This window comes from Dasypus novemcinctus, chromosome 30 (assembly GCF_030445035.2).
Source record: "Dasypus novemcinctus isolate mDasNov1 chromosome 30, mDasNov1.1.hap2, whole genome shotgun sequence".
Classification (NCBI taxonomy): Eukaryota; Metazoa; Chordata; class Mammalia; order Cingulata; family Dasypodidae; genus Dasypus; species Dasypus novemcinctus.
This window is the reverse complement of record NC_080702.1, coordinates 10,321,627-10,338,542: the sequence shown is the minus strand read 5'-3', so window position 1 is coordinate 10,338,542 and position 16,916 is coordinate 10,321,627. Positions and strand designations below refer to the sequence as shown.

The 16,916-nt window shown below is 37.2% G+C and overlaps 1 protein-coding gene across 1 annotated transcript; it reads right to left on the bottom strand.

Annotated features, from left to right (window-relative positions):
• Window positions 1-15,564: 15,564 nt before the first annotated feature.
• Window positions 15,565-16,470, bottom strand: LOC131276658 (vomeronasal type-1 receptor 4-like). The gene has a single exon (XM_058290185.1). The coding sequence runs from the start codon at window positions 16,465-16,467 to the stop codon at window positions 15,565-15,567; it is 903 nt and encodes a 300-aa protein (XP_058146168.1). The 5' UTR covers window positions 16,468-16,470.
• Window positions 16,471-16,916: the final 446 nt, after the last annotated feature.

Sequence of the window (16,916 nt, the reverse complement as noted above, 5' to 3'; positions counted from 1 at the left end):
ATTTACCTTGGTTCCACCCATTTAACGTCCATTTTCCCTTCCACCTTGGTGCCCACAGTGACAGCCAACCTCCATTTCCTGAGGTGCCACTTCCAGAGATAGATGGAATAGTGTTCAGGGCCTAACTTGCTCAACTGCCCCAATGCCCTGGGAGCCACCCTTTCTCTCGAGGGATACAGTTCCCTCTATTTGATGGCATTAGTCCTCCCCAGGATGTGGGTCCACCCCCACTCTCACTACTTGGGTTTCTACCCCATGGTGTCACCCACTCTGGCAGAATGAGCATTTAGACATTCCCCAGGAGCCCGTCCTGCATCAGACCCTCCCCTCCGAGCATTCTAAACAGGTAGCCCTCTTTATTATATTTTGATATGATTTTCTCGGCATTTTACTCTCCACCAACACCTGACCCTCTCCTGTGTTCGTATGCTACCCCTCCCTCCCCCCACTTTTGGGCAACGTTACCCATCCGTCCCTCCCCAGCCACCCTCAAACCCGCAAAGCCCCAACCAAAGGCACCCCCTTGCCCCCCTTTTATCTCTTCTTTGTGTTCATACTTACCACCATCTCATCTTAAATTCCCCCCCTGCAGACATCGGCTCATATCCTTCCTCCACCCTCCGATTTCCTGTAAGCCTATCGTTCAGTCTCTTGCTATCTAGGGCAGCTTGTTTATTTCATATCATTGAGGTCATGTAGTATTTGTCATTCAATGTCTGGGTTGCTTCACTCAACATAAGGTTCTCAAGATTCATCCATGTTATCACATGTGTTTGTAGTGTGTTTGTTCTTACAGCCGAGTAGTATTCCATTGTGTGTATATACCACATTTTATTGATCCACTCGTCTGTTGATGGGCAATTGGGTTGATTCCAACTTTTGGCAATAGTGAACAATGCTGCTATGAACGTTGGTGTACATATATTGGTTTGTTTCCTTGTTTTCATTTCTGCTGGGTATATACCCAGCAGTGGTATTGCTGGGTCATATGGCAAATCTATGGCTAGTTTTTTGAGAAACCGCCATACTGTTCTCCAGAATGGTTGGATCCTTCTGCATTCCCACCAGCAGTGGATGAGTGTTCCCCTTCCTTCACATCCTCTCCAGCACTTGTATTCTTCTGTTTTTTTCATAGCTGCCAATCTTATGGGTGTAAGATGGTATCTCATTGTAGTTTTGATTTGCATTTCCCTGATAGCTAGAGATTTGGAACATTTTTTCATGTGCTTTCTTGCCATTTGTATTTCTTCTTCAGAGAAGTGTCTGTTTAAGTCTTTTTCCCATTTTTTAAATGGGTTGCTTATCTTTTTATTTTCAAGATATAGGAGTTCTTTATATATGCAAGTTATAAGTTTCTTATCAGATATATGATTGCCAAATATTTTCTCCCACTGTGTGGGCTCCCTTTTTACTTTCTTGACAAACTCCTTTGAGGTGCAGAAGGCTTTAATTTTGAGGAAGTCCCATTTATCTATTAGTTCTTTTGCTGCTCGTGCTTTTGGTGAGATATTCATAAATCCATTACCTATTACAAGGTCCTGTAGATGTTTCCCTACACTGCTTTCTAAGGTTTTTATGATCTTGGCTCTTATATTTAGGTCTTTGATCCATCTTGAGTTGATCTTTGTATAAGGTGTGAGATGGTAATCCTCTTTCATTCTTCTACATATGGCTATCCAGTTCTCCAGACACCATTTGTTGAATAGGCCACTCTCTCCCAGTTGAGAGGGTTTGGTGGCTTTTTCGAATATTATGTGGTTGTATATGTGAGGTTCTATATCAGAGCTTTCAATTCGATTCCATTGGTCTATGTGTCTCTCCTTATGCCAATACCATGCTGTTTTCACCACCGTAGCTTTATAGTATGTTTTGAAGTCAGGTAGTGTGATTCCTCCAATTTCATTTTTCTTTTTCAGTATGTCTTTGGCTATTCGGGGTCTCTTTCCTTTCCAAATAAATTTCATAGTTAGTTTTTCTAGTTCCTTAAAGAAGGCTGCATTGATTTTTATTGGGATTGCATTGAATGTGTAGATCAGTTTTGGTAGGATAGACATCTTAATAATGTTCAGTCTTCCTATCCATGAACAAGGAATAGTCTTCCATTTATTTAGGTCTTCTTTGATTTCCTTGAACAATCTTGTATAGTTCTCGGTGTATAAGTTCTTTACTTCTTTAGTTAAATTTATTCCTAAGTATTTGATTTTTTTATTTACCATTGTGAATGGTATTTGTTTCTTGATTTCCTCCTGATCTTGCTCATTATTGGTGTGCAGAAATGCTACTGATTTTTGCGCATTGATCTTAATACCTGCGACTTTACTAAACTCATTTATGAGTTCTAGAATCTTCGTTGTAGATCTCTCAGGGTTTTCTATGTATAGGATCATGTCATCTGCAAATAATGACATTTTGACTTCTTCCTTTCCAATTTGAATGCCTTTTATTTCTGGTTCTTGCCTCAGTGCTCGAGCAAGTACTTCTAAGACAATGTTAAATAGGAGTGGAGACAGTGGGCATCCTTGTCTTGTTCCTGAGTTTAGAGGGAAGGAGTCTAGGATTTCTCCATTGTAAACAATATTGGCTTTAGGTTTTTCATATATACTCTTTATCATGTCCAAAAAATTCCCTTGTATTCCAATCTTTTGGAGTGTTTTTATCAAGAAAGGGTGCTGTATTTTGTCAAATGCTTTTTCTGCATCAATAGATATAATCATGTGATTTTTTTCCTTCAATCTGTTTATATGGTGTATTACGTTGATTGATTTTCTCATGTTGAACCATCCTTGCATACCTGGGATGAATCCCACTTGGTCGTGGTGTATAATACGTTTAATGTGTTGTTGAATACGATTAGCAAGTAGTTTGTTAAGTATTTTTGCGTCTAGGTTCATTAGAGAAATTGGTCTGTAATTTTCCTTTCTTGTGATGTCTTTGTTTGGCTTTGGTACTAGGATAATGTTGGCATCATAGAAGGAGTTGGGTAGTGTTCTTTCTGTTTCGATGTTTTGGAATAGTTTCAGCAGGATTGGTGTCAGTTCTTTCCGGAATGTTTTGTAGAATTCACCTGTGAAGCCATCTGGCCCTGGGCTCTTCTTAGTTGGGAGATTTTTAATAACTGATTCTATCTCTCTGCTTGTGATTGGTTTGTTAAGATCATCAATTTCTTCTTTTTTTTTTTTAAATTTTTTAATTTTTATTGACTTTGTAATAATATTACATTAAAAATATATATGTGAGGTCCCATTCAACCCCATCCCCCTACCCCCCCTCTCCCCCCCCCAACAACACTCGTTCCCATCATCATGACACATCCATTGGATTTGGTAAGTACATCTTTGGGCACCTCTGCACCTCATATACATTGGTTCACATCATAGCCCATACTCTCCTCCATTCCATCGAGTGGGCCCTGTGAGGATTTACAATGTCCGGTGATTGCCTCTGAAGTACCATCCAGGGCAGCTCCATGTCCCAAAGACGCCTCCACCTCTCATCTCTTCCTGCCTTTCCCCATACCCTTCGTCCACTATGTCCACTTTTCCCATTCCAATGCCACCTCTTCTATGTGGACATTGGATTGGTTGTGTCCATTGCACCTCTATGTCAAGAGGAGGGTCAGATTCCACATGGATGCTGGATGCAATCCTCCCATTTTCAGTTGTAATCACTCTAGGCTCCATGGTGTGGTGGTTGTCCTTCTTCAACTCCATCTTAGCTGAGTGTGGTAAGTCCAATAAATCAGATTGTAGGTGCTGGGGTCTGTTGAGGCTCAGGATCTGGCTATCACATTGTCAGTCCAGAGATTCAAATCCCCTAAATATATCTTAAACCCCAACATTAACTGCACCTCCAGCACAAGGATCATCAATTTCTTCTTTTGTCAATATGGGCTGCTTATGTGTTTCTAGGAATTTGTCCATTTCCTCTAGATTGTCATTTTTGTTGGAATATAGTTTTTCAAAGTATCCTCTTATGACAGTCTTTATTTCTGTGGGTTCAGTAGTGATATCGCCTTTCTCATTTCTTATTTTGTGTATTTGCATCTTCTCTCTTTTTTTCTTTGTTAGTGTTGCTAAAGGTTTGTCAATTTTGTTAATCTTCTCAAAAAACCAGCTCTTGGTCTTGTTTATCTGTTCAAGTGCTTTCTTATTTTCTATTTCATTTAGTTCTGCTCTTATCTTTGTTATTTCCTTCCTTCTTCTTCCTGTTGGGTTACTTTGTTGTTGTTTTTCTAATTCCTTCAAATGTGCAGTTAGTTCTTCAATTTTTGCTCTTTCTTCTTTTTTGATATATGAATTTATGGCTATAAACTTCCCTCTCAGTACTGCTTTTGCTGCATCCCATAAATTTTGGTATGTTGTGTTATCATTATCATTTGTTTCAAGGTAGTCATTGATTTCTTTTGAGATTTCCTCTTTGACCCTCTGTTTTTCTAAGAGTGTGCTGTTTAATTTCCAAATCGTGGTGTGAAATCTGGGCTTCTGTCCCTTGCAAATCTCCACCTTGACTCCACTGTGGTCAGAGATAATGTTTTGTATGATTTCAATCTTTCTGAATTCGTTCAGCCTTCTTTGTGGCCTAGCATATGATCTATCTTGGAGAATGATCCATGTGCGCTTGAGAAAAATGTATATCCTGCTGTGTTTGGGTGTAGCAATCTATATATGTCTATTAGATCCAGCTCCTCTAATATACTGTTCAGATGTTTTGTTTCTTTGGTGATTCTCTTTTGAGATGTTCTGTCCAGAGTTGATAGTGGTGTATTAAAATCCCCCACTATAATTGTAGATGTATCTATTCTTTCACTTAGTTTTTCCAGCGTTTGCCTGATGTATTTAGAGGCACCTTTGTTAGGGGCATAGATATTTATGATTGTTCGATCTTCTTGACAGATTTTCCCTTTCACTAAAATGTAGTATCCTTCTTTGTCTCTCACAATTGTTTCACATTTAAAGTCTATTTTGTCTGATATTAATATAGCTACTCCTGCCTTTTTTTGGTTATTGTTAGCTTGTATGATTGTTTTCCAGCCATTCACTTTCAATCTCCATGAGTCTCTAAGTCTAAGATGTGTCTCTTGTAGACAGCATATGGATGGGTCATATTTCCTTATCCAATGTCCCAGTCTGAATCTTTTGATAGGTGAGTTTAATCCATTGACATTCAGTGTTATTACTATCAAGGAATTATTTGTTAGCCATATTTTGATTGGATTTGTGTTTGTCATATTTTGTTTGTATATTTTTTTTTGTCTTTTTTGTTGTTGTTGTTGGTCTTATACTCTCCTCCAACTTTGCCTTTCCTGTTTTTTCCTTTCTTCCTGCAGAACTCCCTTTAGAATTTCTTGAAGGGGAGGTTTCTTGTTGGTATACTCTTTCAGTTTCTGTTTGTCTGCAAATATTTTGAACTCTCCATCATGTTTGAATGCTAGTTTAGCTGGATAGAGTATTCTCGGTTGGAAATTTTTTTTCTTTAGTACCTTGACTATATCATACCACTGCCTTCTTGCCTCCATGGTTTCAGAAGAGAAATCAGCACTTAATCTAATTGAGCTTCCCTTGTATGTGATGGTTTTCTTTTCTCTTGCTGCTTTTAGGATTTTCTCTTTGTCTTGAGCATTCAGGAGCAGTAACTATTGAAGAACAATGGACCATTGACAGGCTCTTGATTTTGATGACTGTCCTTATGAAACTTTACTTTTGAAATTGAAACTCAGCCTAATATTATTGGGTGTCTAAGAGTTACCTCCTGAGAGCCTCCTTGTTGCTCAAATATGGCCTCTCTATAAGCCAAACTCAGCATATAAGCATATAAATGCATAACTTTTCTGCTAATGTGGGGCATGACTCCTGGGAATGATCCTCCGTGGCTCTGAGGGATTACTACCGAGCACCAACTAGCAACGCAACTGGAAAAAGAGCTTCATCAAAAGGGGGAAAGTGTAAAGATAAATGTGTTTATATGCCTAAGAGACTTCAAAGTGAATTGGGAGGTCATTCCAGATTTATGCTTATACATACCTCAGCAAGATTGTAAGAAATGTACCATATGAATGAAAGATGTTGCTAATGTGGGCAAGTGTGGGATGTGTAGGGAGCAGGCTATATGGCAATCACATATTTTTTGTGAAATTTATGTAATCCAACTATCTTTTAAAAATGAAGAATTATGAAAAAGGACTTTTATAGCATATAAGAATCCCTATTTAGGGCAGGAGATAAAATATCCTGTTATCACCAACTTAGAATATTTCCAGTGTCCTTGTGTGACTGCTATTATGATTTTTTGCATGTGAGTTTGTATGAAATCAAAACAAATATTATAGATTAAAAAAACTTTTTAAAAAATGTGTTTCCTAATTTTTCCTGTAAACCTGAGATGTTATTGGTGCAGGTCAAGCATCTTTAGTAAATATACCATTTCCATTTGATGAAGCATTTTGGTCATGCTTAACTTATTGGTCATGCAGTCGAAGTTGACCCTGAAACTGGGGTATTATGTGTGGAGACCCAATCTTTTATATATCAGACTTCAATTTTGACTAGAGCTAAGTATCAAGCTGATGCCTGATTTTCAAATGCAGTGTAACTGGTACTTTAGAATAAGTAGCTACAAGGGGTATCTCTAGTTAAAGGCTGCCTCCATTTGCCAGCAGCCGCAAATGACAAAATACTGTCACAGTTTTCCTTGAAGAATTGAGTAGTGTAAATCCTCCTAAATACTTTCAGTAATATTTAATTAGAAGTCAGGTTTCTGGATTTCTTTGTTTTGTTCTTTTTTTCTTATTTTCCCCCTCCCTGGAGGTCATAAGATAATGTCTACTGCAGGGCTATTGGGACTGAGGCTTCTGACTTTCCAACAAATAGAACATCATCTACAGATTGAAAAGTTGAAATCACAAGGTAGAGGAGCACATGCTTCATTCTTAGTGCCCACTGAGAGCAAATGGCAGGGGAGTTTATCTCATCAATACTTCTCTACTAGCACCTTGTCACAATTAGGATAATCCCTTGTGGCATTATGGGACAGGGAAGTAGAAGTATATAATACATTAATTCCAAAAATAGATTCTCATGGGAAAAAATAAACTGGATGTTGAATTATCTCATAAGGCCCCATCTATATCATCAAATAAATTCTGTTCCCTCATTGTGCACCTTGTGAAAACCCTACCAGTTGAGTTTGGGTGTTTTTATTTTATTTTATTTCATTAATTTTTATTACATGAACACAGACGAAAGAGTTTAACACCAGCATGAGTCAAGGGCTGCAGCAAGATTAGTGTGTCCCCTAGGCAGGAGCTTGGAGCTCTTAAGGAGCCAAAAGAGGCAACCATGGGGGAATAGCACCAGGATAATGAGATTTTTCCTATTTCTCTCCTTTTTCTTAGAATTCTCATCTTAAAGTCTTGTGCCTTGCAGCACCTGGAGAATACCAAGGCTTCAGGACATCTTTCTTTCTGACTGCTTGCAGCCTTGCTCAATTCCACATCCCTAGCCATGATTAACAACCTCTGCATGTAACATCCCTCCCCTAGGTCTATGATAAAAGATGACAAATTTGGCACAAGTATCCAAAAGGACTATAAAAGTTCTAAACCCTTCTCTCCCTCAAATCCCACACAAATTCAACTTTTCATTAAAGATTTGGAGGTCAGGTTGCAGGTGGAGGAAGACATCTAGGGACACAAAGTGTCAGAGTGAGCAAGACACATTTCCTTTTCATGCCTAGCGACCTAGTGACTGTTCGCAGATCAACCACATGACCTCAAAATATAATTTTGATTTACCTTAACCATCAGTTTTGGGGACTGCTTGACCTTTCTCCTGCCATGAAGAGAATGAACAAAATTTCTTGATGGTTCCTCCTGCTGCAGAAGGAGAGTAGACAGTAAACAAAGCACACGTAGCTGCCTCTTTCAATCCTGCCTTTCCCACAGTTTCCCCATTAAATGTGCAGGGCCCTTAGCTCCACCTCACCCAACATTGGGTTAGTGAATTTTCTATTACTTCAAGGGAGGCTTCTCATACCATAACCACAAAGTGTCCTTGTCCTTTCCTCTTCCAGATATTAGGTCTCTGTCAGCATTATATCTTCATCACAAACATTATCAAAGAATATGTATGCTTTTATATTCAAACCTATTTGCAAGCTAACAAACTAGCCAGTCAGTTTCATGGATGCTGGCAGAAGGCATGAGGATTCTGGATCTGAAACAAAAGGCTTTATTTTTCCTTGCAGAACTGGCAACAATATCTTCATGTTAATATTATTCCTCTTGCTCACTCTTTCTCCCTGCAAGTTCCATGATGTTAATACAAAGGAACTCAGGTATATGCTGCACAAATAATAGATTTGTGCTACAAGTTAGGGAGCTTGGGCATATGACTCCTGCAATTTTGTTTTTTAAAGATTTATTTTATTTCTTTCTCTCCCCTTGACTCCGTTTTCTGCTCTCTGTGTCCATTCACTGTGTGTTTTTCTGCATCCACTTATATTAATTCAGGGGCACTGGGAAACTGCATCTCTTTCTTTTTTTTTAAAGATTTTATTTTTATTCATTTAATTCCCCTCCCCTCCCCCGGTTGTCTGTTTCCTGTGTCTTTTTGCTGCGTCTTGTTTCTTTGTCCGCTTCTGTTGTCATCAGCGGCACAGGAAGTGTGGGCGGTGCCATTCCTCGGCAGGCTGCTCCCTCCGCGCTGGGCGGCTCTCCTTATGGGTGCACTCCTTGTGTGTGAGGCTCCCCTACGCGGGGGACACCCCTGTGTAGCACGGCACTCCTTGCGCGCATCAGCACTGCGCATTAGCCAGCTCCACATGGGTCAAGGAGGCCCGGGCTTGAACCGCAGACCTCCCATGTGGTAGACGGAAGCCCTAACCACTGGGCCAAAGTCCGTTTCCCTGCATCTCTTTCTTGTTGAGTCATCTTGCTGCATCAGTTCTCCGTGCAGCAACACTCCTGGGTGGGCTGTGTTTTTTTCACATGGGGTGGCTCTCCCCATGGGGTGCACTCCTTGCGCATGGGGCACCCCAACCCTGGGGCGCCCCTACATGGCACAGCACTCCTTGCACACAGTAGCACCATGCATGGGCCGGCTTACCACATGGGTCAGGAGGCCCAGGGAATTAAACCCTGGAACCTCTATACGGCAGGTGGACACTGTCAGTTGAGTCATGTCCACTTCCCAGAATCCCCCAATTTTTAACTGCATTATCATGAAGTTTGCCCTAGTTTTTCCTCAGTGGGAGGATTTACCTATATTACAATCACCAGGTAATTAATATGACCTATGCCCCAGAGAAATAATTTAATAACATATTGAAAGCTGGCTTGCACTACAAGAATCATTAAAAATTTATTTTGAAATAAAGCTGATGCATACGTGAAAAAGTTGAGATACCCACTGAGAAATATATCCTAATAGGGTCAACTTTCACATTAAAATATGGGAAAAATCAATCCTATGACCAAAAAGATTTTGAAGATTTTTTTTTTCCAAGTCCCATCTTGCTGGTGTGACAAAGTGGGATTGCTAAAAATAAGATGATAGGTAGAAATAGTATGAATAAACATCTCCAAGGATGGGGAGATGTTAACCTATTTGACACAATGGCAAGTGAGAGCAAATGAAATCAAATTATGATTTATTTTCAGAATGAACTGTATTTATAGTTGTTTTTGGAAAACCATCAATCCATACTCCCACCACATAAAAAGTCCATTCTTAGTGAATGGTTGATTGAAATTTTAAAGACTAATAATGAAATATTTATAAGAAAACAAAAGAGAACATTTCTATGGCATTAGAAAAGAAAAATATTTATAAAGGAAAAAAATTTAAAGGGGTGAATGCAAATTAGATTTTAGTAGAATTAAGAGCTTATCAGAGAGAGAGAAAGAGAATTGGGGACATAGAAGTTAAGAACTTGTTTCCAGAGTACATAAAGAATGCTTACAAACTGAAAAGAGAATGAAAGAAAATTCAACTGAGAAAAAATGGACAGAGTAAATGAACAGGCATTTCCCAGAAAGAGTCAGCAAGGGGCTGATAAACATGTGAAAACATGTTCAACTTCTTTAGTAAACCATTAACTTGTAGCATGACACAACAACCAGAAGGCTAAAATGAAAATGACAAAAATAATCAAATGTGGATAATGATGTAGATAAATAAGAAATCTCATCCACTTAAGGTGGGTGTGAAAATTGCTACAGAAATATAGGAAAACAGTTTGGCATCATCATCTGTGTCAGAATGGATGTAAACATGATGAATAATTTCAGTAAACACATAGAGGTTACAAAAACTCATACATTTCACCAAAACACAAATTCTGCCATTTGAATACCTACACTAATGATCATAGCTCCATAATGAAAATTATTCACATGCACATAACCAATGGAATTATTATATTAAATATTTGATAATGATACAATGGAATTTTATACAACAATCCTAATGAATGATCCACAAGAACTTGTAGCAGTACATATTGTCACAAAAAACATAAGGAATGGAAACTCAACGTACAAAAACATTATTGCTAAATGATTCCATTTATATAAAGTAAAAAACTGCTCAGTGGTAATAGCTGTCAGACTAGTGTTTCCAGTGTGGATAGTGGCACGGAGGAAACATAAAATTATACTAGAGCATATCAGTATTCTGGTTTGGGTGGTGTTACAGTTTGCAATTATTTCTGTGAATCCCAAAATGAGAAATATTATGTTTGTAAACTATTCTATTCTTCTGGGTGTGTTGCCCTTTGATTATTAAATTCATTTGATAATATTAAATTCATTTGAGGGGTCCTTAATTAAGTTACCTCTTAAGAGTAGGGCTTTGATTCTACCATGTGAGTAACACTTGACTCAGGTTGACTCCCTGACTCTTGGTGGACCAATATAAATTGACACTTAAGAAGAAGTGTTGGGAAGAGAGAGAGCTCTGGCAAAGTTTATCCTGGGGCCCCAGGGAGAGATAAGTCATTTGCCTGGTAGTTTGCAGCTGACCTTGGAAACAGAACCATACAGCTGAAATTGATACAGAAGGCCCAGAAATAAATGAGCTCTATGTTGGGAGAGAGAGGAAGCCCTGAGTGACAGGCCTTATGCCAGCCTGCAGCTGAGAGAGAGGAAGAACAGAGGGGAAGGCTGAACCCACACAGAGATCACTGGCCAGCTTGCTTCAACATTTGGCAACTGACTCTGGTGGGAAAGCAACTTGAGCTGAACTCTTTAGGGCCTTGTAACAATAAGTTTTTAACTCAAATAAAATACCTTTTCTAAAAACCAAAAGATTTCTGGTACTTTGCATTGACACTGCATTGGCAGACTAATACTAGTAGTTTGCTCAGGATTTGGAAGTTCTCCATGTAACATCAGTACATACATCTTATAAATAGTCTTAAATACATAAAAGCAACGTAAAAGGCTGGTAGAACATTATGACAGACATAACTTAGTGATTTTGTAGGTTTGATGCCAGACAACCACAATAAAATGAATATCACAATACAGTGATTAGACAAAATTTTTGGTTACCCGGTGATTATAAGCTATGTTTATGCTGTACCTTGGTCTATGAAGTGTGTAATAGCATTACATCTAAAAAAATGTACATAGGTTCATTTAAAAACTCTTTATTGCTAAAATAAAATGCTTACCATCTTCTGATCCTTCAACAAGTCATTACCTTTTTCCTGGTAGAAGGTCTTTCCTATATGTAAATAGCTGCTGAATGGTAACAGTGGAGGTTGCTGAAGTTTGGACTGGCTGTAACAATTTCTTAAAATAAGACAATAATTAATTTTGTTGCATTGATTGACTTTTTCACAACAGATTTCTCTGTAGTATGCCATGCTGTCTGATAGCATTTTATACACAGTAGACATTATTTCAAAATTGGAATCAATCCTTTCAAAGCCTGTTGCTACTTTATCAATGAAGTTGGTGTAATGTTCTAAATCTCTTCTTGTCATTTTGACGATGTTCACAGGATCTTCACCAGAAAATTCCATCTCAAGAAACCTCTTTCTTTCCTCATACATAAAAAAAAAACTCCTTATCTATTCACGTTTTGATATGAGATTGCAACAATTCAGTTACTTCTTCAGGTTCCACATTTAATTCTAGTTATCTTGAATTCGCATATGCTGAGATGTCCTTCACTGACATCTTCAATGCTTCAAAGTCATCCAAGAGGGTTAGACTCACCTTTCTTCAAACATCTTTTGATGTTGATATTTTGATATCCTACCATGAACCATGTTTGTTCTTCAGGGTATCAAAAAAAGTAATCCTTTCCAGAAGGCTTTCAATTTACTTTTCCAGATCCATATGAGGAATCACCATCTAAGGCAGTTATGTCTTACAAAATCTATTTCTTCAAGAATAAGACTTGAAAGTCAAAATTAACTCCTTGATACATGCACTGCAAATGGATGTTGTGGCAAAGTCATGAATTTCATTGTACATACTCATCAGTGCTTTTGGGTGAACAGGTGTGTTGTCAATGAACTGTGATATTTAGAATGGTATTATTGATTCTGAGCAGTAGGTCTCAACAATGGGCTTAAAATATTCAGCACACTGTGTTGTTAACAGATTTGCTGTCATCCAGGCTTTGTTATTCCATTTTAGCATAATTCTTAAGGGTCCTAATTTTCAGTGTGGTAAGTGAGCACTGGCTTCAACTTAAAGTCAGCAGCTGTATTTTCCCCTAATATTAGAGTCAGCCTGTGCTTCCAAGCATTGAAGTCAAATCAAACTGACTTCTCTTTTCAGTTATGAAAGTCCTAGATGTAAATTCTTCCAAGAGAAGGTTGTTTCCTCCACATAAAAAATCCTTCAATCTGCACTTAGCTGGATCTTCTAGATAACTTGCTTCAGCATTTATCTCAGCACTTGCTGCTTCACATTGCACTTTTCTGCTTTGGAAGTGAGTTATTTCCTTAGATCTCATGCAGTGACCTATGCTACCTTAGTTTTCCTTTTTCATCTTCTGTATTCCTTTCAGCCTTCATAGAATTACTGAGAGCTGGGCCTTGCTCCAGATTAGATTTTGGCTTCAATGGAATGTTGTGTTGGTTTGATCACTACGGTTTTCTCTACATCAGCAATATGGGTTTTATGTTTTCTTATCATTTGTGTGCCTATTGAAGTGGCACTTTTAATTTCCTTCCAAAACATTTCATTTACTTTCACAACTTGGCTAACTGTTGGCACAAGAGTCCACATTTTTGGCCTATCTTAACTTTCAACATGCCTTCCTTAATAAGCTTAATAATTTCAAGGTTTGATTTAAAGTAAGAGATGTGCATCTCTTCATTTGACCACATAGAGGTCATTTTAGGGTTACTAATTGGCTTAATTTCAATAAAGTTGTGTCTCAGGGAATAAGGCCTGAGGAAGGGAGGAGAAATGTGGGAATGATTGTTCAGTGGAGCAGTCAGATCACGTGCATTTATTAAGTTTGCCATCTTATGTGGTCATGTTGCTCCCCAAACAATTATAACAATAGCACCAAAAATCTCAGATAACCTAAAAGATATAATAATAAAATAAATATTTGAAATATTAGTGTAATTAGCATAATATGACATAGAGAAAGAAACAAGTACAAGCTTTTGGAAAAATGGTGCTGACAGACTTGCCCAATGCAGGGTTGCCACTAACCTTCAATTTGTAAAAAATTGCAACACATGCAAAATGCAATAAAGCAAAGTACAATAAAACAAGTTATATCTGTAGATTAGAGTTGCATTGACTTTATATTTGCAGGAAGGCAGTTGAACATATCGGGTAACTTTACCCTGTGATTAATTTTTAAAGTATACTTTAATTTCTAGGTTATAAACTAAGAGATACTGAGTTTGCAACCTCCAAAGAAAAAAGGCAAAATGTGGAATTTTAAACACAAATAAGCAGAAGATACAAAGAACAAGGAAGTTAACTAAGTGTGATGTAATAAAGAGCACGCAACAAATTTGGACATACACTCTCAAATACAGGCATCATTATATTACTCCTAAGTATATTATTGCTCCTATTAATATCAAACAATATTTGCATATATTAAATAGGATATTTTAAAAGAGATATTACTAATACATAATTACAATAGAATAGTTTTTAACCTCATTTTCATTACATTTCATATTATGATTTTATTCAGTTAAAACAGTTTCTCATTAATTCAGCTAATTAACTATTTCAGTATATATACTTACACATAGTTATAATTTTAACAAATAAAGTAACAAGCCTGGTGATATAAATCATCAGTTTAAATATGCTTTACAGTTAAACAAAATTTGCTGTTATTTTAATTTCTCAATTTATACTTTTCCAATATTATTTTATATCAAACATAATCTCGTTTTATATATATGCACATATATATGTACATGAAAATGTTAATATATGTGTATATGTAAATATATATAAGTTATATGTTTTGGGGGAGCTAAAATGTGTTTCTTTATATTTTGGCATAACATTCAATGTACAGCAAACTGATGCTGCTGTTTAAAATTTTTATGATTTTACCACTTTACATCTGCTTTACATGTAACTACAGAGAGAGAGATGTAAGAAAATGTTTCTTAAAGTTGAGGAAACATCATTATGATAATTCAGAATCCAATAAGTTATTAACTCCACATTATAAACCAAAAAAGGATATATGCTTTTCTTCTTTCAAATGGCTATTCTTCTACTGCTCCAAGGTTAATGAAAGTCTCAGTGAAAATCTTATGTCCTTTAACTTAAAGAAATGAGAGTGCTCTTCCCAAAATTTTTGTTGCCAAAATGCCCAATAGAAATGTTCTCATAATATCAAATAAAACACCCCAAGACACACAAACTTCCATCTACAGTTCAAAAATCCATGAAATTTTCTACCAGTTACCCAGATTTTTTCATATTCTCAAACTCATCTGATCTCTCCAAAAAACAGCAAAAACATATTTTTCACATTCTTGTTTGATCTATTTCAGTTCTATATGAACATTTCTACACTATTTTATATATGCCAATCTCTCTTCTCAGCATCATATTTCAAATGACTGCCATCTATCTAATTACATTAGATACCAAAATCATAACTTGCCCACAACGATCATATTCTCTGATTCAGAATCTGAAATACAGATTCCATTTTCACACCCTACTTCTTCATTATTCCATGCAGATATTTTCTTTTAGGTATTTTGAATCCCCCCCCCACACACACACACACACTCTCTTCCTTTATTATATAACTTGTGCAACAATTTGATATGTAGTGAATTTTTGGAAAAATATACTATATCAGGTAGAAACTTACATACTTGAAGACATACTTATGTAGTAATTGCATAATATTTCATTTTCAATTGTTGTTATCATTTGTTTATTCTTGTGGCAAAGGCAGGTTAGGTTGTCTTTTTCCTTGCACTTGAAGTGTGACTTTTCATAACAGTTCTTATGATAAACTAGGAGATGTATAAATCATAACTGAACATCTTGCAGAAACATACATTTACATATTTCTGAAAAGATGGGGAATTCTGTACACCTTACTTGGCAGAGTGGAACCTGAAAACACTGGGGTCACGACACATGAGAACAAAGGGGCTGAGAGATGGGAAACAGGAATTAAGAAGTGCAGCGGTGTCTACCAGCCACCAACTAGGATTATTTAAAAGAGCAAGACAAATCTGAAATATGGAGGAAAAGGTATAAAAAGTTACAAAAGTGCTCACCAGTAAAAGGATGTTTTGGGCAGCTCTGGACTCAGGGGAGGATTTCGGGGAGACATTGTTCCTATGAATATATTGGACCCTCTGCTTGTGCCTGTACAAGATGCAAACCATGGAGCCACTGGCCCAGAGCATGAGCCCCAGACATAAAGCATCAGGGACTGATAACAACACTGCATAGAGTGAGTCTGAGATTTTGTCATGACGTACAGAAGCACAGTATCCAAAACTTTTAAGGTTTGTGATGTTTTTGGTGTTCTGTCTGCCGGACATATGCACTGGAAAAATAATATTTACTGCAATGTAGATGATCCAGCACAGGAAAAGGGAAAAACCAGTGTACTTTGGGGCTTTAAATTTCAACTCTGTCCACCGGGCATTCCTGGGACTGATCATGATGGCCTGGAAAATACTCAAGAGACAGGTGGTTCCAATGGACACCCCCCTTCCCACTCTGTGAAGATAGAAAACAACTTTGCATACAAAATCATTGAACACATCTTTCAAATCAAATGCTGCCGTTGTTTGTGGTATTCCTTTACAGAGAAGGACCAAGGAATTGGCTACTAACAGGTGCTTGACAATCAAATCTGTGGACCTTAATCTGCACCCAGTGAAGGAAAGGAAGATATAATGGCAAAAAAGTGAGAAATTCCCCAGCATTCCAAATACGGTTTGTAATAAGAAGATCATTCCTATTGCCAAATCCTTGGAGGCCATTTTGTCAGTTATCTGTGACTGATTATCTCAAAACCAGAAAATACTGCATTGGGAACATAAATCATGAGCTACATTTATCATCTCAATCAAAATACAAAATTCTCCACTTACTGTTAGATTGTACTTAAAGACATATTAGTTTTTCTTTAATTAAGAGATTTCTAAGCATTGAATATATAAAGAGAAATTACTATGTATGAACTTCTGCTATCAAGTCTGTACATATACTAATTTCTATTTTCTTTGCAAATCCATGATGCACACACTGAAACTTTAATCATAAAGTTGAGGTTAATTTAGGCACAAAGAAGTTAAATGATTTGCAAAATTTACACCCTAGGTAGCTTTAACCACACATGCTATACTAAGGAAGATACCTACCTATATTATTCAAATAATCTCTCTATATTTGTTCTTACAACCTATCATTTTATTTTAGATTGATGGCA